The sequence below is a fragment of the Protobothrops mucrosquamatus genome, unplaced genomic scaffold (assembly GCF_001527695.2).
Source record: "Protobothrops mucrosquamatus isolate PMUCROS unplaced genomic scaffold, P.Mucros_1.0 scaffold_88, whole genome shotgun sequence".
In the NCBI taxonomy this organism is placed as follows: Eukaryota; Metazoa; Chordata; class Lepidosauria; order Squamata; family Viperidae; genus Protobothrops; species Protobothrops mucrosquamatus.
In genome coordinates, this window is record NW_015386164.1 from 950,326 (window position 1) to 977,744 (window position 27,419).

Below are 27,419 nucleotides of genomic sequence, written 5' to 3' on the forward strand. Positions count from 1 at the left end.
AGATAAACTCCATCCCCCACTCAGAAAGGCTTCGGCTCCATATGTTTTTTATCTGCCTGAGCCTTACTTGCTGCCCTGACTTCATCTAGAGCTTTCCTAACAACCGGCCAAATGTTCTGCAACTGATGAACCCATTCCTTAAGGGAGGGAATATAAAAGGTAACAGATCAGTCCAATTATCTTGTTGATAATTGATAAAACAATGAATGTATTATTCCAGAACAGAGTTTGTTCGTTCGTTCTGTCCTCCCATTCGTTTGAGGATGATGACTAGATGGCAGACCCTGACCCAAACCCAGAAGGCCCAGAAAGACTTTCCAGAACTTGGAGGTGAATTGGATGCCTCTGTCTGATATGTGCTGTGGGGCCCCATGCAGGCGATAAATATGCTGCACAACCAATTTTTTTGCAGTTGGAATCTTTTGACATGGGATAAAATGGGCCTATTTGGAGAATAAATCAGTAACGACCCAAATGACAGTGTTTCCCGCACTTTCAGATAGCTCCACAATAAAGTCCATAGAGATCTCTCTCCAGGGTGCTGAAGGGCTCACTACCGGCTGTAGGAGTCCGGGCATTTTTCCTTGCCTCCATTTAGCCCAGAGTTCCCCAACCTTTCCAGCTTGGCGGCCCAGAAGGAAAGGGAGCAGTAGGGAAATGTGTGCATGTGCAGCCCTACGTGTGCATGCGCAAACAGGCACGCACAAGATGGTAGCGCTAGTGCATGCAAATGCATAAGTGGGTCATACGCATACATGGCATGTGCGCTGGGGCCCGTGAGCATGCGCAAACTGGCCGTGCGTGCCCATGGCACATGTGCTGGCTGCCACGCACATGTGCAAATGGGCTGCATGCACCCATGTGACACTGCCAGTGGTGCTGGCATCCCTGTGCATGTGCAAATGGGGCTGCTAGTTCCCATGCGGCGTTGCTACCATGAGTGGGGCGGGGCTTGCCAGCTATTCCCGGGGCCCAATGGCCAACAGGCCTAGTACTGGGCCGTAGACCATAGGTTGGGGACTCCTGGTTTGTCGCTGGGCCGGTATGGCAGCTAGCCACATAATTTTCAATATCCTTTTTTACAGAGGACCACCAAAATTGTCTTTTAAGCAAGTGAAGGATTTTTACAAACCCAAAGTGCTCCGCTAGTTTTGAGTCGTGGCATGCTTGCATGATGTTCAGTCTCTGGTTGACGGGAACATATAGCTTCCCAGCGACCCAGGCTAATCCATGTTGCACTGAACAGAGATTTTTATGGCCCCAAAACCATTCTCCACTCCCCAACCATTGTGTAGTCTATCGGCGGGGTGCCTTTAGACCTTGTAGTGACCGTGGCTGCCAATTGATACGAAGAAAATAAAGGCTTAACTATCCCCGACTTCACACTGTTATACTGTGGCATTCTTGACAACGCGTTTGCCAGAAATCTTTTCCCCCTAGTAGATAGTGGATGGAGAAGTTAAATCGGTGGAAATGCTGGGCCCAGCATGCCTGTTTCGGAGACAATTTCCTGGGTTTTTTACTGCTTCCAGATTCTTATGATCAGTCCAAAGCTGGAAGGGTACTTTACTCCCTTCCCAAAAATATCTCCAAGTTAGAAGGGCCCACCGCACCGCATAAGCTTCCTTCTCCCAAGCAGCCCATCTGTCAACATCATCACTGTTCTGTCTCAGTCAGTTTCTTGGATGTGTAAGCGCAGGGTTGCAACTGACCCTGCTGGTTCTTTTGAAGCAGTACCACCCCTATAGCTACATCGCTGGAATCAGCCTGATTTACAAATGGTTTTTGTAATCCCATACACTTGCATGTAGATGAGAACGTGAGCCAGAAAGACCCCCAACTGTTGGGTGTCTCCATCAAACTTCACTCCCAGTGGAACCAATTTTGGCTTGTCTCGGGGAGTCCTATCCCTGGGGTGTCGTGGGGTCCGGGCTATCCGGGGAGTTATGCTGCTGGGGTAGCTGCCACAGTCTCCATTGAGCCTGTTGCCCCCCCGTTGTCTCAGTAACTGCAGTTTCTCCTCCATGCTCGACTTCCTCCTTTAATTCTTCCTCCGCTTCTGGGCACCCCAGGGATTTAGCCTTTAGGTCCTCGAAAGCCTCCATCATGTACTGCATGGCTCGCTTCAGGATCCCCTCCATCTGGTCTGACTGCTTGTCCATCTCTTCATCATTGGAAAGCAGCTCCGTCTTTTTCTTCCAAGACTTTTTCCAACCTCCATGGGTGAAGGTTATCCTTTGGGCCCTTTCTTCCCAGTCCTCTTACTTCCCGAAACTGGTTTTGTGGAGTCTTCCAGGGCAGTGGCTTCCTCTACCCAACCTGAGATGTCTTCTTCGGGACAGGCCTGGGTAGCCGACTCACTCCAATCTTCGGTCCCAGTTTTTTCTGTTTCGCTGCCATGCAGAAGCATATCATGCGCGCGCACACACACGCAGTAGGGCAGATGCCTCTCCGGGTTGGGCACTATTGCAGACCTTGCTTTATGTAAGGGTTTGCCTCAACTAGATTTCCCAAGAAAGCAGAACTCTTGAAACGGGCATTGTTTCAAAAGGAACTTTTATTGAGAGTTAGTGATAGCAATAGATCAAAGCAAGGTCTGAAGAATTTACACTTGAAAGATTATATCATAATGCCCATTCAGGACTCCTCCCTCCAGAGTCCAATCGTCCGGTAGAAATCCGCCTAATCCATAGATGCTAGGTTGTTTTGAGAACCTAGTGATTTAGTACCCATCTCAAGGTCTCTCTCCCTTTCGTTTCCCAATGGTCCCAGGATCCGTTGTCTGGAGATAAGGCAGATGTTTTCTGGCCACATTCCTTTCTCACGAAGGGAGAACGTTTCAAAGAGGACAGAGCAGAGCCAGGCAAATTCATCCCCCAGGCAGGCAGTTCCCCTCCCACCAGAATGGCAGACCCCCAAAAGGAATACACAGGCAAAGCAATAATATGCAGGCAAATACATTGAAGGGGTATGACACTTGTTTAGAACCAGCGTATCTATGACAATTCGCCATGGCCAACTCACTGTGGGACAACTCGCCACGGTCAACTTGCCACAGGACAACTCGTTGCTGGACAAAAGTTACACTAGTAACAAAGAAATGGTGGAAGAGAATCATTAAAGGATGCAAAAGGAGGGACAGAATAAAATGTAATCAACAAAAAATTAAAATATTTTTTAATTTATTTTAAATAATTAAATAGAATTGTTAAATTGTTCTGGAGTGAGTTGTCCCATGGCAAGTTGGCTGTGGCGAGTTGTTTTGCGGCACGTTGGCCACGGTGAATCGGCTATGGCAAGCTGGCTGTCGCGAGTTGGCCGTGGCAAGTCGGCTGCAACAAGTTGACTGTTCTGGCCATTCCCAGAACCAGCTATTCAATCTTTCTCTGTGCTTAATAATAATGGAGCTAAGAAAGAGGAGTTCAGTGTCATACCTTAAGGCAAAGAATCTGGATCACTCTGCCTGAAAATAAGGTTGAATGCCTTGTTGCATCAAGCTAAAAAGCATCTTCATAATACATGGTCAATATTTTGTTTACTCTTTAAATTCTGTCCAGAGTCTCACTATTTTAAATAGTTTTAGACTAATGCTGAGCATATAAATATTAATACTCTTCATTTTCAATATTGGAGGTTAGGTTTTTTCCCCTATAACAGTGATGGCGAACCTTTTAGAGACCGAGTGCCCCAAAACTGGCCCCGCCCCCGCTCCACCCCCCACCCTGCCCCCGCTCCACCCCCCATGCCTGGCTGCCATGTCCTTGGCTGCGCTGCTCCACGTGGGCCACACTCAGGGGCGACTCTCCTTCAGGGGGGCTGCTGGAGAGGAGGGGGCTGCGGGGGAGGCGAGGCTGGGACAACGGCAGTTGTGCCCACAGAAAGGGCTCCGAGTGCCGCCTCTGGCACCCGTGCCATAGGTTCACCATCACTGCCCTATAACATCTGTTCATTTTATTAGTATGTGTGAAAAATTACATGTTATGTCATTAAAACTTTTTCTTTCTCTTTTATCTTAAAAATGGAATAACAGTTATTCTTAAATTCTATAGAATATTTTGCCAGCTAATACTAATCAGTCTTTTTTTAACAAAATTTATTTGCATAGCTATAATTCATATTAATTTATATTAAATGAAATTTATTTTATAAAAATTTTTATATTAGAAATACATTTACAGGCCACCATACTCTCTCTCTTTAGTCATTTTAAGGATCGTTTAAAATTTAAAAATAATGCGGAGTTATTCAGGGATGGCTTTCTCAGCTTTCACTGAATGTACAAACAAAATATCTTCCTGTATATTGTTTTTAAAGCTACATTTTGGCTAACATGTTACATTTTTCCTACAGCACAAACATTTGGAGAAGTTATTAAGTTAGATGTTGCTGAACCCCAGCGAAAAGTTTGGGATAATAGCTCTATTGATTTTGTACTGAAGAAACTTGGGGAAGCTGAATTACAGCTTGAAACTGATCTGATGGATAACTTAAATATTACCAGTGGTAAGATTAAATTAAAGCTTTCATTTGGAGTTTTGAAATCCATACAAGGCTTATATTTTTTAATTTTTTATGAATTGTAGTCAGCAGAACATTAAATCAATCGTGCGGTTTTACTTGATTATTAAGAGAGTAAATCATCTAGCACAAAACATCTCTGCTTTGGCCTTGTATAATAGCAACTCTTGCTTTTTTAAAGCTAAAAACCATTAGCTAATACAGGGGTTTTCAAGCTTTTTCAAGTCACAGAACCTATTTGTTAATTTAAAAATTCTTGGAATCTGATCAAGAGTGATGTAACTTCTAAATGGAAGCCCCATCTTTCTACTACAGTATAACTTAGTGACTAAGAGAAAGAAAAATCTTTCTGCAAGAAGTTGGGGAGGGGAGGCTTAGTTTCTTGCTGAGAGTATTTTTCCCCATTATTTTAGTCCTACAGATTCCATTGAAATATTTGGATTTCATGGAACCTAATTTTAAAAAATTCCACCTTAATATATATTTTATTTCTGGTCAGGTAATGTTGCAAGGTTATCTGGGTCTCATTTTCAGGTATGGACATGATTAATGTGGATAAGGTATTATTTAACATGCTCGTATTTCTAGGCTGGATGTGTGTCCGACCTTTGGAGATAGTGGAACTATGACTACCTGGATCTGGGAGATGTTAGTCCTTTGTTTCAGGCCTACGCCTTGACTCTTCCTTAGACTCCCTTTCTGTTCTGGCCAACTTTCACAAGTATTATCTGTTAGAAGCTTAGCGAGAAAGTGTTTGCAAAGCACCCTGTTAGATTGTTTATTATCAATGTTTTTGTTAAGTTTCTTATTGTGGATGTTTTTATTGCTATCCTTGTGTAAGCTCCTGCAAGTCTGTATAGACAGCATACAAATAAACAAATTGCATTAGCTAAGCCACAGTTCTCCAACTTTCCTGGCCTTGTGGACCAGCAGGGGGAGGGGAGGGGGGAGAGGGGATGGTTTCATGCGAGTGGCCAGCAAACATGCACATGCAGCTCCATTTGCACAAGTGGCGTGCACACGCACCTGTCACTCACACAAATGGAACATGCATGCACATGCTTGCCTGCTGCTCGTATGTGGAGGTACATGCGTGCTGCACTCACCACTATTTCCACGGCCGGGTTGCAAACACCTCATGACCCAACTAGTGGGCCGTGGCCCAGAGATTGGGGACCCCTGTGCTAAGCAGTATGAGATACAGAATTCATAAATATACATAAAGATTTCTGGGTGTTTACTTGACATAAAAGTAGTCCTTGACTTATCACCGCAATTGAGCCCAAAATTTCTGTTGCTAAGCAAGACAGTTGTTAAGTGATGTTTTGCCTCATTTTATGACTTTTCTTGCCATAGTTGTTAAGTGAAATACTGCAGTTGTTAAGCTAGTAACAGTTGTTAAGTGAATCTGGCTTCTCCATTGATTTTTGCTTGTCAGAAGGTTACAAAAGCTGATCACAAGGTACTAGACACTGCAACTGCAATAAAATTTTTGATCATGTGACCATGGGGATGCTGCAACAGTTGTAAATGTGAAAAATGGTTATAAGTCACTTTTTTCAGTGCCATTGTAACTTTGAACGTTCATTAAAAAAATGTTTGTAAATTGATTACTATTGTAGTTTAAGAGATTGATGTTGACCTTTAAAACCTTAAATGGCTTAAAGCAGACATGTCAGACACAAGGCCCGGGGGCCGGATGCGGCTCGCGAAGTGGTTTCATGTGGCTCGCGAAGTGGTTTCATGTGGTTTCATGTGGAAACAGTGAGGGAACGGCCCCCGCTGCCTTGGCCCTGACCCAGGCTGGCCAGGAGCCAATGTACAATTTTGTGGTGGCAATCTATGCTGAAACGCATTCAGTCTTAGCTCCACAAGGCCGTCTGGAAACAGTGAGGAACCAGCCCCTGCCGCGTCGCCCCCGCCCCCTGGGTGCATGCTGGGGAGGTGTCACCCTTTGTGAAGAATGAAAAAAATGCACCATCACCTGGAAGTGGCTAGCAAATGGCCCTCGCCTACTTCACATATCTGGCTTGATGGGTTCTGGGGGAGGGGTTTCGTCAGGCAGCGGGGCGCTCTCCTCACAGTGCTGAGAGGCTAAGCCGGGCGGTGCAAATCCAAAAAGAAACGTGAGGCCACCCAGCTCCCAGCCTGCCCGGTTTCAGCAGGCAGCGGGGCGCTCTCCTCACAGCGCCAAGCGCTGAGCTGGGTGCACGAATCTGATGAGAAATGCAATGCTGCCTAGCTCCCAGGCTGCCCAGTTTCAGCAGGCAGCAAGGTGCAAAGTTGGCGAGCTTCGCACCGCCCAGCTCAACCTCTCAGCGCTGTGAGAAGAGCGCCCCGCTGCCTGCCAAAACCACGCCCATCCAGTAGGCCACACCCACTCCATCCACGCCCATCCAGTGGGCCACACCCACCTGGCCACACACCCACGCCCCCCGAGGGCAACTGCAATGCTGATGTGGCCCTCAATGAAATTGAGTTTGACATCCCTGGCTTAAAGCCTACTTGAGCAATCACTTTTTCAATCTTGAACCTGCCTGGGTTCTTAGATTGCAGGAGAGGTCTTTGGAAGATGTCCTCATTGCCAGAAGTTTAGCTATCTTAGCATGTGTGTTTGTGTGGGGGTACTTTCTTGCATGGATCCAGGGATGAATGCTTTCCCCAAGAAATAGTGTAGCACATACCTCCCAGAACTTACGTAAAAAGCAAAACTACTGTTTTTTTAATAAAAGTTTTATTAATTTTTAAATATTACAGTCTTTAGTTCTTAGTAAACAACATGTTATCTGGATTCAAATATTTAAGATTAACTTCTTCAATATAAATCTGTTCAATACTACACAATCCAGTATTTTTTCCCTGATCCTCCTTCCCCATATTTTTTTCCATTTTCCCCTCATTACACCATTACAACTTTTGGTACTGTTAGTGTATACAAAGTTAAATATAAGCATCTTAATCATATTTTACTAATATCATACAAATAATATCAATTCATAAATCAATAATTTCAATTCATCAATATCCTGCTTTTCGTGCTCTTATTAAGGTTTGATTTCCCATCAGTATTTGAAATATCTTTTATCAGTTATGATTTTCTCAATATTAATTACATTTATATAGCTAAAAGTTTTATTCAAATCAATTCTCCTCTTATCTTCATGTTTCCCAAATCCAAAAAAAGAGAAGAAAAAAAATGCTATCTTAATTCTAAATTATATCTTTCATGATAAAAGTCTAATTATATCTAAGGGTCATCCGTTCTTTTAATCTTATTCAAACAAGTATTTAAACATATAATGCCCCCTCTAAAAGGTCAAATCTTCTGTTTTTTAAATGTGACTCTCGCTTTCTTTCTTTGCCAAGTCACTTTCCAAGTCAGGGCAATTAGATCGCCCAGGAATTTTCTTTCTATTTTTCTAAAAATTGCTTGGCACGAGGAAGACAATTTAGGTGGGGGGGGGGAATTCCACCCATTTATATTCCTTAAACAACTCCTAATTCCTTTCTCCCTCCATTTCTCTTTTCATTCCATGTCTCCCAAGTTGTGACATTTTCCTTAATAGCTCTATATTCCCTTTTTTAAAATCTTCCTTGCCATCAGATATATTTTGCAGGCCTAAGGGGTAAAGGGTCTTTTGCATTTTCATTGTTATAGCTAAGTCTTGCAATATTTTGTTTGTATATAGTCATTTATGTTTCCCTTCTTTTATCTCTTCCATCTCTAAATCCATTTCCTCTGTTATGTCTTCTGATTTCTGGATTATTTGTTCATACTTTGTAGTCGTTATCTGGGAACTTTCTAGTTGTAGATTTAATTTGGAGATTTGCTCATTTATATTGTCTAAATTGTTTTTAGTCTCATTATGATTTCTTTTTATGTCCTCTTTGCATTCAACAATTGTTTGGTGAATTAGTTGTAGCATGGAATATATTTCCTTCTGAAAAGTGTTTGTTTTTTCTTGAGGCATCGTTCCTGGAGATCCTCTAGTATCACCAGTCTCAGTAAGAGTAGATAAAAGTTTCCTCTAATTTTCTGTATCCTTTATAATTCAATAGATTCCAGAGTATAGGTTCAGTCCTGAAAGCAATATTTTATAGTGGTCCTTTGTCTCAAGTATCCAAAAATTGTCAATGAGGCAAGGTTGTATCCACAATGTTCAAAGTGTTCAAAATGTTCAACCTCTCTGAAAACAGCTCAAAAGTCTCTCCCAGCCAGGCACAGTCCAAGGTCAATTTTTTCTTTCTCTCCCACTAGCTCTTGAAGTTAAAAGTCCAAGCTCAGTAGGTTTTTATAATCCAAGAAGGTCAGGGTGATGAGTATGCCAAAATATTGTCCTTTATTGCCAGCTGTTCTCCCAAGCTAGGAATAATGCTATACCCAAATCCATTACTAGATGTCATTCAAAGTCCATTTTCCACTCTTAAAACAAAGGTTTGATTTCTTATATTTCTTCTTAATGTTTTTTTTCAAAGAGAAAATCTTAACAGTTATCTCAGTTCTCAAATTTATCAAAGCTGTGGCTTTATGTTACTTCCACTTCAATATTGTATGTTTCTGTCCCCCATAGAATTAAAACGCCACTTCCATTTACATTCTGAGGTTTTTAGTTTCTTGGGAGCCTTTCCCAGGAAATTATGTTGTAAAATAATAAAGAAAGGATCTATATTCTCACCCAGTTCCAAACATGCTGTTTACGAGTAGTAAGTAGTGCTTTTTTCTTCTTCGGTTGTCAGCTCCTAATGGCTGGCCACAGGAATGTAGCCGGTCTTTCCCCTGCTGGTTTGGAGGGCTTTCCTTGGATCGAACGGAAAGACCGCTGTCTCTCCATAATCAACAAGGCACCCCTCCTCTTCATCGCCTCTTCGGGGCAATTTTAGGCCCTTTTTAGGGCCTCCAGCAGGGCGAAATCGGGTGCGGAAGGCAGAATCCTGTCTTCCTGCGTCCCGTCTCACCACGACGCAAACTGGAAGTCAAAAATTACTGTTTTTGTCCAAAGTGTTAACTGCTAAACTGATTTTGATTTCTGGATTTTAAATGAATGAAAAATGTTTTTGCTATTAAATTTATTCTTAAACAGTAGTATCTAGATCAGAGTTTAAGTTATACCTTAGTTAATTAAAGATATTCATTTTTACTTAACAGAGACTTGAGAATTTCTTTTAAATTCCAAGGTGGGATAATATCTGGTTTTTTATACAATTGCAGTACAGTTTCTTAAGTTTTTTTTAAATAATATGGATTAAAAATGCAGTTTCTGAATGCTGAATGCTATATTTCATGATTGCTGAAAGGAATTCAGTAAGAAGTATGTTTCAAATGATAACATTGTTGTTTTTCTTTAGAAGTGTCAAAGACAACTTTAACAGTAGGAAAAAGCGATGATACTAGAGCAGTAATTTCTGTTGAAGGAAAATCATCTATTGAAGCTGATAATAATGAAAATATGGCAAAAGCAAGACTTCATGGATCTGAGTTAGCCCATTTATCACCTGAACCTACTCTGATGGAAGGTGTGTCTTGCCAATTCTCAATTTAAGTATATTTAAACATATTATTCTAATCAAGCAGGAAAAATACATTAAAGAAGTTTGACAAGAATTTGTTACTTGTATGAAACCTTGCAATCCATCTAACTGTTTTATTCCAGCATAACTTTGGTCCTGATTGATTGTACAAGAGCATTATAATTATATTTATTTCTTATATTTTTATTCTTCTGTCTTGTTTCTGTTGTTCTTATTGTAAACTGCCTAGGACGTCAGTGCATTGGGCTAGTTGACAAATGCTGTTACAGGTAATCCTCAAGTTACGACCATAACAGAGCCTTATCTGTGATGATCATAAAGTGAGTCACCCAGTGACCAACCCAATTTCACTACCTTTTTTGTGGCGGTTACTAAGAGAATGTGGCAGTCATTTGCTGTGGGGCATTTTTGCCAAAAATAGGAACTAACTGGCAAAAGCTTTGTAAATAACTGTTGTGATTCCATGATACTGAAAACAATCCTAAATGTGCTAAGCCAGTGATGGCGAACCTTTTAGAGACCAAGTGCCCAAACTGCAACCCAAAACCCACTTATGCATCGTTGGGTGCCGGGTGGGTGTGGCCCATTGGTTGGGTGTGGCCCATTGGGTGGGCGTGGCTGCGGTGGTAACGGCAGACTGGGTGGGACTAAAAAGTTCAATCAATCAATTCCAACTTTGCAAGATCTTTTTTTTTCCTGCGAGAAGTTGAAATTGACTGATTGATTGAACCTTTTTTTTTTTTTTTTTTGCACACGGCAGTGGAGGCCTAAAGCGAAAAGGTTTTATAAAACCCAGCTGAAGGCCTAGGACTGGGGCGATGGCACGCGTGCCCACAGAGAGGGCTTTGAGTGCCACCTCTGGCACCCGTGCCATAGGTTCGCCACCACTGTGCTAAGCACTCAAAATACAATCATTTGACTGGAGGGGGAGCTGTTGGGACTTTGGAATTGGATCATAAGTAGAGTGAGAGGTCTGTTGTGAATTTGAATGGTTGTTAAGCAACTAGTCGTAACTTGAGGACTATATATAGTTAAATCATTCAATCAGCCATAACTGAAACGTGTAACACAGAAGAATTTAATAACATTTCATATGGCATTTTTAAATATGACTTGACTGGTTATAACTTACTAGTGCTATTTTTGAGTGCTGTTAAAGATTTTTAAATGATAGTCATGCATAATATTTCAAAACAATTTATGCCCTCCTACTTAATTTGCTGTGTGCAAACATCTTCAGAAGATCTAAAACTTTTTCCCACAGATGATTTGGAAGCAGAATTTCTAGAAGAAACCCAAAGAAACAAATGTCAAACAGATATATTTCCTGTTGCTGAAGTGTGGGTTAATGAAGGAAAAGAAAAGGAAACAATGTAAGTCCCCATATTTTAACTACCTCCATTTGAAAATCAATTTTTGCAAACTAATAATAAACTATTTGCTTTTTTCCCATGGTTGTGATGCTCCCACAGGTCAGAAGTTCATACTGATAATTGTCACTATGACGACAACAAAGATCTTGCTATAGAAGATGGAATTCATAAAAAAATGCCAATCCATGATGAACCATCAGTAGGTCAGCACTTGCAGTTGTTTAAAGCAAAACTTCCCCACATTTTTGGACTGATTGGTACATTTGGAAATTTCAGAACACTTGTGGGTATAGTCATAAAATGGATGCTATTAGAGAATTTTCCCAAAATAGCTGGCATGTCACTAGTCACAAAAGCACTGAGAATATATTCACGATCCCTATTTAGCTTTATGTTATTAGAGGGCTGGTGATCATTGGGCAGTAGTCATCTACCATTTCTATCTTGTAGGAACATTTATAGATTTATTTAATGCCCAAATGCTTTCCTAGAAATGAAGACATATGAAGATTCCCTCATCTTAGTTAATTTAGCTAATTCTCTGTTAATTCTAATGCTATATCTATTGTTTACTGTTATTATAATATTGTTTTATATTGTAAGCTGCCCAGAGTCCCATAATATAATAATAATATAATAATAATAACAATAATAATGTATTTTGCAGCATGAGCTTCCCATGCATGTGTATTGCACATACACAATACACATGCATGCACACAAGACACATTTAAAGTACCAATAAAAGAGAATATTTGTAGCTCAGGATTGAAATGAGGGTGACTAGCACTGATGATGTTACCTAGTTTGAGTAATGAAACATCTGCAAGAAAACATCCAAGCTCAGAGAGCACCAAAGACTCCTCACATTTAAACTGTTCCTTCTGGAAGGGAATATGGTGGGCCATAAGACATCCTTACATAAACTAATTGACATCCTTAGGCCTTAAATCCTTAGGTAAAAAGAAACTGGGTTGGATGTGTCTGGATATTTATTTATTTAAGTACATTTATACGGCAACCAATCTTCAGCAAATCTAGGCAGCTAACAATATTAGAAACGTAATAAAACAATTATAATAATACGATGGCAGATGAGAAAACATTTGCATGCTTAACAATCATCTCCTGATCCGCATGCCTAGATAACAACCAGGTGTAAAGGCTTTTCAGAATGCTAGTTGGAGCCAGCCACACCCACATTTTTTTTTATGTTGTTTCAGTATAAATAGGAAACCTGTGTAATAAAATCCACTTGCCTGAAAATAAACTCTTGCGATCTGAATGTTCTTAAGGAACAGAACTGTCAGCAGAATCTTGTCTTTAAATCTGATTCTCTCTGATCAGTACAAGGATTTAGGAAGAAAAAAATTCAGATGACACAGAAAAGAGATCATGTGATGACTGAAAGAACTCTTCCTTTTGCCATTTATCCTGCTGAAAAATCTCAGTTTTTTCACACATAGATTTTCATAGTCTGTAGTGGTGTGGAGGACAGTTATTTTTTATTGTTTAATTTCAAGGAATTATGAGTTAAGCACAAATTTTAAAAATTAATTATAGAAATCTAACTACTGTAGTTACAATGAAAATATTGTAAGACTTTGATAAGATATCTTTAAGCTATTAAAAGAGGTATTTGTAAGAAGACTGTCTTAAGTACTGGAAGCGCTATTAGAAATTATAAATAAATAAAAATGCAATAAATGTTATGTAAACTAAGTCTGGAATCTTTTACACAGGATAGTTGATAATAGTAATTCTGATAACAAGGAGAGAAAGAATCTAGTTGAACAGTCTTTTAGAATCGACTTTACCTGCTTTTGTTCTTTCTGTATGGCTGTCAGATGTAATGAGCCCAAAACTTGGGAGTGATAATTATTTCTCTTGAGCTGAGCAACAATTCTTATTTCAACAGTGCTGCAGTAGAAACAGTCAAGAATTAGAAAGAACCAAATTTGATTGATAGAACTTCTTAACATTCATTAGGTAGATAAAATGTAATGACTTGAACAAAAAATTACTGAAGTTAACTGACAACTTGAAAAAAATATGATTATTTTAGATAGGCAGGGAATGCTGATGCATTGTTTTAATAACAATGTATTCATATTTTAATTCTAAAATGCTTGCTAAATATAACATTCCTTCAAATGTCTGAATCATGTCATTCTTTTATTTAATTGGAGCTCTTAAACTGTTACTATTGTATATGTATTTGTAAAATAATTTGGTCTTTATCATACCAGAGACCAACAGCCCTGCCCTACCTGAACCCTTTTTTCAGAAGGTCCAGGAACACCAAGCAAGACTAGTAGCTTTTCCAGTTCTTTCAGCACAGTCTTCCTTTGAAGATTCTCTTCCTACAAGGTCATGCTCTGTATCACCAGAGAAAACAAAAGGCAAAAATTCAGTGTTGATAGGGCTTTCTACAGGTCTGTTTGATGCAAACAACCCAAAGGCAAGTGTTAAAATCTTTAATATCTTTCACAATCTAAATCAGAGGTCCCCAACCTTTTGGGCACTGGGGACCGGTTCCGTAGAGAAAGGTTTTTCCGTGGACCAGAGGGTGTGTAGTTTTGTATGCTGCCTGCATCTTGCGGATGGGACTTTACTTGTTTGTGCGGACTGCTGACAACCTGTACAGCAGGGGTTTCCAACTCCTGGGATACAGATTGGTATCAGTCTGTGGCCCGTTAGGAACTGGGCTGGAAGTGAGCTATGGGCAAGGGACAAAAACAAAACCATTCCCTCCCCCCCCCGTCCATGGAAAAATTGTCTTTCACAAAACCAGTCCTTGGTGTCAAAAAGGCCACTGCTGTACAGTACGAGAATTACATACAAAAGTTTTCATATTAAAAAGACATTTTGTAATGTTGGAAACAGATGGCATTCTGGGAAATTATGTTTGAAATAGAAATTTTATTTAAGAATTTAAAAGTTATGAAAAAGTTATAATGTTTATTACGTGATAAACAGTTCATTACATTATATATTGTTATAAACTTTTATTACATAACTAGCTGTACCTAACCACGCGTTGCTGTGGCTCAGTCTGGTAAAAGCGTGTGTTGCTTTTACGTCCAACAGATGGCGCTGTTTTTCAAAAACATGTTTTTACCTGTCACAGGTGTGACATCTATATAATATAGGTATATAAAAACATGCGCGTATTCGAATGCAACGTTGTGTCAAAATTTCAAAGCAATCGGTGAAGAACTTTCGGAGATTTAAGATTTTGAACAAACGAACATTTACATTTTTATTTATATAGATGAGAAAAAATCAGTTTTGTCATGAAAACTGATACAGTTTAACCTATTCTATTAACAACCTATAACTTCTTCTCATTGCCAAACAATATAGTTGCTTCATTCTTAGAGATAGAGAAATAAAAATAAATTTACTTTGTTATAATATTTTATATTCAAATCTTGAAAAGATTCTGTTATCTTGTTATAAGCTTTGCTTTTTTATTTAATCTATTCATGTAATGCATTCTTTCATTTCAGTTGCTGAGGACATGTTCTCTTCCAGATCTTTCAAAATTATATAGAACATTAGTTGATGTTCCCAGTGTTGCTGATGTCCAAAATCAAGAGAATCTTGAAATTGATGATGTGGAAGATGTACCAATTAAAGAACATTCAGATTCTGAAGAAATGTGAGCTATTCTACTTCATTAAAAGTATTTAGAGAATGTGTTTGCCAAAGTTTTCATGAGAATTCATTCATCACTAGTTGTAGAATACTTTAAAGTGTTTTATTGGCGAAATTGGTATGTAGTAATCACAGAAGGGTGATCACCCATAGAATGGCTGAGAAAGGAAACTGAATGTCTGTTGCTGCAAAAGACGTTCTGAAAGTGAACACAAAAGATTTTGAGAAACAGGCAGAATGTCTACAGACTTAGACACCGTAACAAGTTTTCATTTATGCATTTTGTTATCTTCATTATCAATGATAGCAGGGCTTGCTGAGCTTATAGGTCAGGGGTGTCAAACTCGCAATGTCATGTGACGTGTCACGACATTTCGTGACTCTTTTTCCATTGCTGGCAATGGGGTAGGCACGGTTTCGGCATGATGCCACCCACGGGCCGGCTGAAGGTCTTCCCTGCCTGCCCCTCCACCTCAGCCTTCTGAGTCTTCATATCCTGGATCCACTTGATCTTTGATATACTGGCTTGGTCATTCTTACCAAGAGTCTCCTTCCATGGCATCCATCTCCTAAAAATGGTGTGAGAGTTAGGGCTCTCAGAACTTGTGCTGTCTTTCTGGTAATTAGCAGGTAACAGGTAATTAACAGGTAAACTTATATATTAAAATGTCAACATACTTTTTGTAGCTAATAAATGAAGACCTATTCCAATCAAAACAGCAACTTTAAAAGAGAAATAACAAAAGAATCTCCACTACTTTAGAAAGAACATAAGATGGTAATGGGTCTGTTACACGTTTTAGAGAAATTGGAATGAGATTTCAATTTATTCCAAACCACAAAAAATCTTAAGAGAAATTATTTCCTCTGGCACACTCTGGGATATGCATAAAAGTACAGAAAATTATTGAGCTGGCAAATATAAATTATATAAAATGAGGGTTCAAAACAACACACAAAAGCAAAACAATCATCTGAATTTAATCTAACAACTAGTTAAAACATTTTTATATAATATTTTATTAGTTTTCTAATTTTACAATCAAGTATTTAAAAAGCAACATGGTGACTGGGTTAATCAATAGTTCAATAACATACATACATCTTTAGTATAAATCTCAAGTTACAACATCAAATATTTCCTCTCTTTTCCCCTTAATATCTACTATCTCATATTAGGCTAATACAGTTCTTATTGTTATCAATTAAGTAAAAACATCTTTGTTACATTTATCAATAATTTTTAGCTTATACATATCTTAATTGTGTTTGCACTCAATCCTTATATACAATCAATGTCCTGTTATTGCTTACTTCCCAAGCTTTAATTTCCAGTCAATATTCAAATTAACATTTGGTATTTATAATTTCCAAGCTTTAGATAACCAAAGTTTCCCTTATCTCAACTTCTTCCTTTTTCCCTTTTCATAACAAAATCTAATATTCTAAATACACATCTTATCTATTTGAATATAGTCTTATTCTGTTTTCTAAAAGTTATCTATTTTCCACCATATTAAACCATCTAATTAATAATACAGTATACCCTATAATAAATCAAAACCATTACATGTATTGTCTGGGTTAACCAATAAATCAGTAATATACATACATTTTTTCCTTTAGGTCTAATTTTTAAAAGCTCAAATACTCCCTCTCTTTTTCTGGTAATATCTATTATCTCATATTGGGCAAACAGAATTCTTATTTTCAACTGATTTCCAAATATTTTATATTAGGTGACCAAAATTTCCCTTATCTCAACTTCTCCCTTTTCCCTTTTCATATCAAAGTCTATTAGTCTTGTTACACATCTTACCTATTCAATTATAATGTTACTTTATTTTCTAAAAATTATCTATTTTCCACCATATTCAATCCTCAGTAATATGAAATCCCCTCTAATAAATCAAAACCCTTATTTTCTTCAGTCTTACTCTGGCTTTCTTCCTTTGCCAACTAACCTTCCCTGTCAATGCTTCTGAATCGTCATAGTTCTCCCTCTATTATTATATATATTATTTGGAATAAGAAAGAACAGTTGGTTGTAGTTTTTTTGGAAGAACTAGCCCATTTGTATTCATTAGATCACCTCCCTATTACTCCAATTTCCCACAATTGTCCTGGTAGGTTATCTTCCATTCAATCTGTTCTTCCTTTTCCTCAAATTTCTTCTGATTTTTGTAAAAAGTCTTTTCCACTTTCAGTGTTGTCACTCCCTTTTCTGATTTTTCCGTTGGCTGAATCTGTTGGTCAGTTGAGTCCTCTGTCTTAGTATTTAGTTGTTCCACTTCTGTTATTTTCTGCATTGTTCTTTGGTTGTAGTCAAGATCTGTGTTTGTATATTTAAGCTGGCATCTTGTTCCTTGATGTTGCATCTTATTTTGTCACAAGCTGAAAGAATGGTTCCGTGGATTTCAACATGGAAAGGATTTTTTCCTGATCTTTATCCATATTATCTTGATAGTATGTTAAGTTGAAGACTTTAGAATCAAACTTTAAGAATAGTTTTTTGTTTTTTATAGCTAGGTATGGGACATCTATTTCATGTATTATAGGTGGCCTTTATAGTAGAAATTGTTTGTCAAGTAAGAGTTTATAGCCCAAGGTATTCCATCATCTCCTGTGATAACATATGCTTCTCATGTAAAGAAATAGGAAAGCAATTCCCCACGTATAGCTCTGAAAGTCAGTAAAAGTTTACATTCATAATTCAAACAAGTCAGATATGCTGCCCAAAAGTTCCTTCTTTGCAGCTGAGATTTTCACAGGTGGTAGCTGTCAAGGTTAGAGAAGTTTTTCTGGCTTCAAGCCAAGTCTCTTTTAAACAATAACAGGTTGTAATTCCATACTTCACCATAAGATGTCTGTTCAAAGTTTTTTAACTCCAAAGTTTTTATGATAGTTTTTCAAGTCTTATTTCTTTTTTTTAGATAAAAACAAACATCTCCAGTAAGAACAGGAAAACTTTTCGTCCCCAAGTTTCATAAGCATATACATCCAATTAGATTAAAATTGTTCTTACAGTTGCTCTTTTTCCCTGGTAGTTAGTCGCCGCTGTTCTTAGAGGGTGGGGTAGAAATTCCCTTCCCTCTCTCCTCACAGGGGGAAAAATACTTTGGGCAGCTTTTACAGAAAAAAGTACTTAGAGTCTTAAAGAGAAGATCAGATCTCACCCAGTTTCATCCGCGTTGCTTTAAAGATGCTTGGTGGTGATTTTGACTTCAGCTGTCAGCAGCTTAGTGACGAGCCATATTGCTATGGCCGGTCTTTCCCCCACCGGTTTGGAGGGCTTCCCCGGATCCAACGGAAGGGCCACCACCCTCCTGTGATCAAGCAGGGGTCCCCTCCTTGCTCGTCGCCCCTACAGGGTGACTTTTGACCCTTTCCAGGGTCCCCCAGCAGGACGAAATCGGATGCGAAAGATGGAGCTCGTCTTCCAGCATCCGCAGCACCGCAATGGCAAACTGGAAGTCAGCTAGTTAAAAACATATTGACTTACTTCTATCGAAATAATAATTTTTCTTGAATTTCACTGCTTCCTTTTAACTGGGCTTTACTTTTTCTCTGGAAATTCCAATCTTTAACCTTCATTCAGAAATGGTGTTAATCTCTTTTCTCAGTTTTAGTCCAGCAACAATTTCTTAATTTCTTCATCAACTTCTGCTCAGTGTTTAAAATAATTCAGATTTTTCCTTCTCAAAGACAGAGCAATATACCTTTTGTGTATGTCAGAAGCCACCTTCATTCAGGAGATGTACTGTATATTTAAACTAAGATACTGGTTAGCATGTAAGTTGATGTCAGGTATTAGTTGTGAATGTGAAGGTTTGCAACTCACATTCTCATCAAAGTAGTACATCCAGTTGCACAGTTATTTGTGAATTTCTTGGTTTATAAAGCAGTTCTTAAATATTCAAAACCTATGACTTGTAACAGCTTGTATCCGTTCTCCTTTGTCTCAGTGGCTACATACCATTTTTGTTTCGTAAAAGCTAATTATTTTATTCATGGAGAGAAATAATCACACTTAATTAAAATCTTTCTTGTGTTCTTTTTGCAAAATGGTTGAGAAATTCAAGTTTAGAATTTGGGATTTTCCATTTATTTGTCATAATCACACACTCTGTCCTGAAATAGCAACTTGTTTGCTCACATATATCATATTTCAGAAAATTTCTCTTCTTGTTAAGGCCTAAGCAGGCCTCTCTGCTAAGTTCTATCTGTATGACAATGAGACAAAGAATGAAGTTTTCAATTATGACTCCTTTTAAGCTGAGAAAGCGAAGATAACTAAGATTGTATTGGCTTTTCTTTGTCAGTCCAACTTACTTGCACTTCCTATTATTGATTTCAGTGTTAAAATGGTTCTACTTCTAAAGCAAAGAACCTCAACTGTTTGAATCCATAAGACTGAAGTTAAATTGAATAAATGGAAAAGAAATTATCTGTAAAATGTTCAGTATTCATCTCAGCATAATTAAGGTCCAATTCATGTGATACATTTCAGTCTATAGCATATTTACTTCTATAAAGCTGTTCACTTGAACAAGATCCAAAACTAAATTTATGAATGAGTTGATCACTTATATTTCCCATATCTGTTTAATATTTCTAGTGCAAAATACTTTTCTGATTATTATCCACATGATCAGATAAGGGTGTAATTTGCAAATCATATAAAATATCCATAGAGTGATTTTAGTGCAGTAACTACATGACAGAATAACCTCATGGCACAGTCTTTGTTGTCTATGATCAGTATTAGCTATTATTGTGGATAAAAAAACATACTTTGCAGTTTTAGCTTCAACATTTCTGAAAAATTTATTCTCTTGATTAAAGTAATAGCAAAAAACATTGTGTTACAGTATTTTTGGGGAGACAGATACAGATTTGCAAGAGCTTCAGGCATCGATGGAGCAGTTACTTCGAGAGCAACCCAGTGATGAATTTAGTGAGGAGGAAGAAACAACATTAAAAGCTGAATGCCAAGAAAATGATACAGAGGTGGAGGAAGATGGCAACAATTTCAGTAGTGAGAGTGCTTTTAATGAAGAATGGCATTCAGGTAAGCTTCAGTTCTGTAATTGTTTTATAGAAAGCTATGTCTGAAAGTTTGTGAGTCAGTCTTCACCTTGTATGATGTTTAAACAAAATTAACGTCAAGAACAAATCATTAGGACTATGTTGAGATAATTGAACTATTGTTGTCCATGTAGATAATTGCAAAATGGCCATTAAAAAGAGAATAGTGTAATACAGGGCTTTTCAACCTTTTCACCCATTGTGGCACTTTTAGGATATGGCAATATCCGAGTACCACCAGTCGCCTAGCAAGGTGTCAAAAACTTGATGACCAAAAAAAAACAAAAGGAAAAAAGTGATAAAGTACAGGTAGTCCTCGACTTACAACAGTTCGCTTAGTGACTGTTCAAAGTTACAATGGCACTGAAAAAAGTGCCCCCAAAGCACAGCTGAGCAAGACACCTGCCTGCCTGCCCGGCCACGCTCTTCCTCCTGTCCGAGGTTTTCATTGTTGTGAGCATTTTTGTTGAGGATTGGCAGCGGGGGTGGGGTGTGGGGTGTGTGGTTTTTATTCCCCCCGTCTGCTGGGTGGTTGCAGCAGGTTTTGGTCACTTCACATGACCCTGGGACACTGTGACCGTCATAAATATGAATCAGTTGCCAAGCATCTGAATGTAAATCACAAGACCCTGGAGATGCTGCAACATTCCAGCTGATTGGCGCTTCTTCTGGGCTCAGCAGAAACGCCAGGATCAGCGCTGAGCTCCAGCTGGAGCCTGGTGCTGATCCTGGCGCTTCCACTGAGCCCTGACAGTCCCGAAGAAGCGCTGATCCTGGCGCTTCCGCTGAGCCCTGACAGCCCTGCAGCTCCAGCCATCTCTCGCTCAGGCTTGTGCGGTGCTGCCAACGGTTCAGCTCATTCCCATCCCCCACTACCACTTTTCTTGGATGGTCGTGTACCACCTGCCAGGTGCCAATGTACCACAGGTGGTACCCATACCACTGGTTGAAAAGCCTTGCTCTAATATAGATTGCCCATTACTACAGATGTGAATAGGAATGTTCTTAAAACAGATCATACTGGTCCAATATACCACTGCATATTTAGGACTAACAGGTCAGCATCTTTCAAAACTGATGTTTCTAATTTTATACAGTAGTGCAACAGTTTACAGGTAGTGAATGTCTTATCACATTTGACTTTGAGATTTGTGCAAAGCGTGAAAATTGTTGAAGGTGTGTATAGTCTTAAGTTATTTAATTGGATATACAAAATAGTTACGAAATATGGCAAATATTTGAAGATTTTTCACTATGATAATGGGAAAAAATTATTTATTTTCCATTGGTTATAATCAATCTCAAATATTATGTCCAGTTTTAGACATGACACTTTAAGAACAATTCAGAAAAATTGCTAAAGACTCAAAGAAGATTAAAAGTTAAAACTTATGAAGAGAGATGAAAATAACTGAGGATGTTTAGATACAAGGGTGGAAATTCATCCTTCAGATACCTGAAAAGATGTTGCAAGTAATTCAAGACTTGTTCTTTCACATTCCAAGTACAGGGCATGGAATAATAGATTTAAGTTACAAGAAATTAGATTTTGATTGACTGTTGGTAAAAATAATTAACACAGCATTTAAATTATCCAAAGCTGGTGGATAGCTCTTAATTGGATGGGTTTCAGCAGAAGGTAGACAGTTGCCTGTATGCTTTAATTTTTATTCCTGTTCTGAGTGGAGAGTAGAATTCAGTGCCCTTCAGGGTCCTTTTCTGATAGATGATTTTAATATTATAACATTTCTTACATTCATTAGTGCTATTTTATAGTGAGCAAACCTTTAATAAATATTGCCATAGGAAAACCTGTTTGTGTTGCTCTGTCACCAGAATTCCATTGTGCAGTTAAGTGGGAATTACTTAATATAATCACCTGAAAAAGATCTGATGAAATTCAAGGCAGCACAATTTAAAGAATATTATTTACAATATACATGTCATGTCCTCAAAGAAAATCATTGTTTCTCTATGCCTATTCCTGAATCTGTAACCTTTCTTTATGGCCTGCCATTCTGTTGGGAGGGGGGATGCTTTGCACTGTCTTGCTATTGTACCCTTCCCCCAGGGGACGGAATGTATCACCCTTATCCGAGAGACGGTTGCGCTTGGAGCCAGAAGGAAATGAAAGCAAGAGAGACCTTGAAAGAATACACCAAAGAACCCAGTTACCAAAGCACTATGCCACCTATGGATTGGCTGGAATTCAAATGAACACTGGGACTCTGGGGGGAGGAGTATTGAATATTGCTTTTAATATACTGCTTTCGTGGGTTTTCCTCAGACCTTGCCTTGTTTTCCCTGCTATCACTAGCCCCTAATAAAAGTTCCTTTTGAGACAATGCCGGTTTCAAGAGTTCTGCTTTCTTGGGTGGTTTAGCTGAGGTAAGTCCTTACATAAGGCGAGGTCTGCATAGTGCCCAGCCCAGAGAGGCAGCTGCCCTACCGAGGTGGGTCGCAACTGATGTGCCCTTTCCTCGCAGCAAAATGGAAGAGGGCAAAATGGAAAGCTGGAGCAGAGATATTGCTCTGGCAGACCCCAGGGAATGCACTTCCAGGGACCTGGGAGTGGCGGAACCCTTGGCAGAAGGTGATCAAGCTAGGTGGTCGCTCAGGGTCAGAAAGAAAGAACACTAGGAAGGAAAGGCTCAGAAAATAACTGTCACACAAGGCAGAGGAAAGAAGAAAGCAAAGAAGAAAAACCAAGAGCCTACCTCTCTTGAAAAGGAACTAGTGGATCTGAATTCAGAAATGATGAAAGCAGTCTTAAAGCAGACAATGGAATATGTGCAAGAGTCCTTCAAGTTACTAAAAGCCCAACTGAAAGAGCAATCGGAATCAGAGGAAGAAACAGGAGGAAGCTGGTAAAGAGCTAACGGGGCCTGCGGTGGCGGCTGGCCCCCCTGCAGTAGCGGCACAATGGGTATGACCGCCCCAAAGACCCAGAGGGGCTGTACTCCAACCGGCGGAGGTGAAGCCAATTCCGTTGGGGGTGAAATTCAACGGCATCCCAAGAGATTGGGCTTTTTCCTAGCCCAGGTATTCACCTACATGCAGATATACAGGAGAACACTGAGGAGAAAGAGTGATCACCCTAGCACTGGAAGACACTGCTGCTGACAGGATGGTGACCCTCTACAACAGCAATGCTCCAGAATTAGGAAATTTTAACCGGTTTATGGCAGCCCTCCAACACCACTTCAAAGATTGCCCAGCAGACCAGAAAGCCCATGACTGCATAAAAACAGTGAAGCAAGGGCGACGATTAGTAGCTGAGTACATGGAGGAATTCCAAGTTGGCCAGCTGCTTAAACCGGTCAGAAGACATCCTGGTGAGCTATTTCCAAGATGACCTGAACAAAGACGTGTACAATGCCTGTGTAGCCCGTGGAGCCTCCTGGCAGAGAAGGTGGAAATAGATCAACGCAAAATCAGCACTGCCCGGTGAGAACCAGCTTCAATCCAACGCCTGAGAGGAGAGGTGAGACTGTACGGGCAACACTGACCCCACCCCACTCCATGGCGTGCTTCAAATGTGGAAAGGAAGGGCATCGAACAGTCAACCGCAGCAAAGGATCAGCGAAGAAAGGTGACCATCAACTGGCGGGAAGACCCACAAAAGCCACACCGCACCCAAGGGAGCTGGTGATACTGTTTGAGGAGTCCGTAGAGCTCCCCTGGGCCCTCAGGGTAGAGGGTCAAGCTCCAACTCCACCAAATGATGACCTGGGGGTGGTGGAGAGTGACTACAAGAATGACCTCTTGGTAAGTGGGCCGATCGATCCCCTAACCATGCCCTTAGAACTGTCCATACCAGGCACCGGTAAGAGAATAAAATTAGCAGCTTCACTGGACTTGGGATGCACCTACTGCTTAATCAGCTCAAAGCTGGTAGGGAAGTTGGGAATACCTCTCAGGAGAGTCAAGACTCCAATCACCTTTGGCAGCTCGATGGGTCGGTTGCAGGGGGGATCCCCGCCAATTTTGCCACCAGACCCTTGCAAATCTCCATGGGAGACCACTCAGAGACTTTAGTGTTTGTGGTGTCCCCCGTCATGGAATGGCCGCTAGTGCTGGGCCTAGCATGGATAAAAAAATGGAACCCCATGGTAAATTGGAGGGAGGGGTGCCTGAAATTCCTAAAGAGGACCCCTCCCCCATTCAGAGAAAAGAGTGGGAGGCATGGACTATGACACGAGTTAGGCTCTGCCCTCAGCGAGCAGGAGCTGCAGAGCCTCCCACCAGAATACAGGGACTTAACTGAAGTGTTCAGCGAGCAAAGATCGCCGACCCACAGACAGTGTCATTGAAATTGTCCCAGGACAAAACTCCCAAAGTCAAAAATGTACTCCATTGAACGAATTGAACGAACTTCGCAAGTTCATTGACAAAAATTTGGCGCAGGGGATCATCCAGCCTGCCAGATCCTGGGTGGCTACCCCCGTGCTATTCAGAGAAAAGAAGGATGGTCACTTCGTCTCTGCATTGATTGTAGGGGTCTGAACGGAATGTGTGTGGAGAATATGTACCCCCTCTCCCAATGAGAGACATGCTAGCGCACCTGTTGAAAATGAAAATTTTCTCTAAACTAGACTTATAGGACAGGGCTTTTCAACCAATGGTACGGGTACCACTTGTGGTACATTGGCACCTGGCAGGTGGTACGCGACCATCCTAGAAAAGTGGTAGCGGGGGAGGGGAATGAGCTGAACCGGTGGCAGCACCGCACAAGCCTGAGCGAGAGATGGCTGGAGCTGCAGGGCTCTGCGGAAGCACCAGGATCAGTGCCGCTTTCCAGCTGATCAGCGCTTCTTCGGGGCTGTCAGGGCTCAGTGCAAGCACCAGGATCAGCGCCAGGCTCCAGCTGGAGCTCAGCGCTGATCCTGGCACTTCTGCTGAGCCCAGAAGAAGCGCCGATCAGCTGGAATGTTGCAGCATCTCCAGGGTCTTGTGATTTACATTCAGATGCTTGGCAACTGATTCATATTTATGATGGTCACAGTGTCCCAGGGTCATGTGAAGTGACCAAAACCTGCTGCAACCACCCAGCAGATGGGTGGAATAAAAACCAAACACCTCCCACCCCACCTCCGCTACCAATCCCCAACAGAAATGTTCACAACAATGAAAACCTCAAACAGGAGGAAGAGCGCCCCTGGGTGGGCAGGCAGGTGTCTTGCTCGGCTGTGGCTTGGGGGGCACTTTTTCCAGTGCCATTGTAACTTCGAACAGTCATTAAGCAAACTGTTGTAAATCGAGGACTACCTGTACTTTATCCCTTTTTGGGGGAGTCATCAAGTTTTTGACACCTTGCTAGGCGACTGGTGGTACTCGGATACTGCCATATCCTAAAAGTGGTACAATGGGTGAAAAGGTTGAAAAGCCCTGTTATAGGAGGCGTACTATCAAATAAGGATATGCAACAGGGATGAATGGAAGACCCCTTTCAACTGCCCCATGGGCTGTTTCCAATTCAAGGTGCTACCTTTTGGACTGCAGAGGGCGCCTGCTGTGTTTATGCAACTAATCAATGAGGTTCTTCATGAGCACCTGTATAAGGGGGTTTTGGTTTATCTTGATAACATCTTAATCTATACTGAGACTAAGGCAGAGCACATTAAACTAGTCAGAGCGATATTAAATAAATTGTGCTCTGCTAAATTATATGCCAAGCTCTCAAAGTGCAAATTTCACAAAGTTCATATTGATTATTTGGGCTATTGCATCTCAAGAGAAGGGGTGGACATGGACATGGAGAAAGTGTGAGCCATGCTGGAATGGGCTCCCTCTTGTACTAGGAAGCAATTACAGAGCTTCTTAAGCTATGCAAATTTTTACCGGCAGTTTATTTCTTCATTCGCACAAATTGCACTCCCCATCACAAACCTCTTGAAAACCAAAGGCAGGGACAAACCCAAACCAAGCCAGCCGCTGAAATGGATAGGGGATTGTCAAGCGGTGTTTGAGAAACTAAAGAGGCTTTTCTTGGCAGAGCCAGTACTGAAGCACCCGGACCCGGAAAAAGCTTTTGTTATTCAGGCTGACGCTAGCGACATGGCCGTGGGAGTGGTTCTCCTCCAGAGAAACGAGGAGGGCCAACTGCAGCCTTGTGCTTACACTTCTAGAAAACTATCTGAGACTGAGCAGCGGTGGGCGGCCTGGGAGAAGGGAGCCTATGCTGTGCGATGGGCCCTTCTGACCTGGAGGCATTTTCTAGAGCAGGGCTTTTCAACCTTTTCACCCATTGTACCACTTTTAGGATATGGCAGTATCCGAGTACCACCAGTCGCCTAGCAAGGTGTCAAAAACTTGATGACTCCCCCAAAAAGGGATAAAGTACAGGTAGTCCTCGATTTACAACAGTTCGCTTAATGACTGTTCGAAGTTACAATGGCACTGGAAAAAGTGCCCCCCAAGCCACAGCCGAGCAAGACACCTGCCTGCCCACCCAGGGGCGCTCTTCCTCCTGTTTGAGGTTTTCATTGTTGTGAACATTTCTGTTGGGGATTGGTAGCGGAGGTGGGGTGGGAGGTGTTTGGTTTTTATTCCACCCATCTGCTGGGTGGTTGCAGCAGGTTTTGGTCACTTCACATGACCCTGGGACACTGTGACCATCATAAATATGAATCAGTTGCCAAGCATCTGAATGTAAATCACAAGACCCTGGAGATGCTGCAACATTCCAGCTGATCGGCGCTTCTTCTGGGCTCAGCAGAAGTGCCAGGATCAGCGCTGAGCTCCAGCTGGAGCCTGGCGCTGATCCTGGTGCTTGCACTGAGCCCTGACAGCCCCGAAGAAGCGCTGATCAGCTGGAAAGCGGCACTGATCCTTGTGCTTCCGCTGAGCCCTGCAGCTCCAGCCATCTCTCGCTCAGGCTTGTGCGGTGCTGCCACCGGTTCAGCTCATTCCCCTCCCCCGCTACCACTTTTCTAGGATGGTCGCGTACCACCTGCCAGGTGCCAATGTACCACAGGTGGTACCCGTACCACTGGTTGAAAAGCCCTGTTCTAGAGGGGAGTAAAATACCATTTCAGGTGTGGACTGATCACAAGAATCTCGAAGCTATGAAAACCCCTAGGAAGCTGTCCCCTAAGCAAGCAGGTGGTCTCAGCATTTCCACCTTCAATTTTACAATTAATTACCTGCCATGGGGCAAGAATTTCCCGGCAGATGCTCTGTCTAGGATGCCACAGTACAATAGTGCTAAATCGGAAGTAACCTCGCCTTCTTTTCCCTGCTATCACTAGC

The 27,419-nt window shown here is 40.9% G+C and overlaps 1 protein-coding gene across 1 annotated transcript in view; it reads left to right on the plus strand.

The window, feature by feature from the left end:
* The window catches only part of NEK1 (NIMA related kinase 1), a 92,145-nt gene that overhangs the window by 58,205 nt on the left and 6,521 nt on the right, over nt 1–27,419 (plus strand). Inside the window, exons 25-31 of the mRNA XM_015814546.1 lie at nt 4,351–4,503; nt 9,865–10,032; nt 11,312–11,420; nt 11,520–11,623; nt 13,670–13,881; nt 14,933–15,084; nt 19,952–20,151. Of these exons, the coding sequence (XP_015670032.1) occupies nt 4,351–4,503; nt 9,865–10,032; nt 11,312–11,420; nt 11,520–11,623; nt 13,670–13,881; nt 14,933–15,084; nt 19,952–20,151 (1,098 nt within the window). The remainder of the gene's footprint in view (nt 1–4,350; nt 4,504–9,864; nt 10,033–11,311; nt 11,421–11,519; nt 11,624–13,669; nt 13,882–14,932; nt 15,085–19,951; nt 20,152–27,419) is intronic.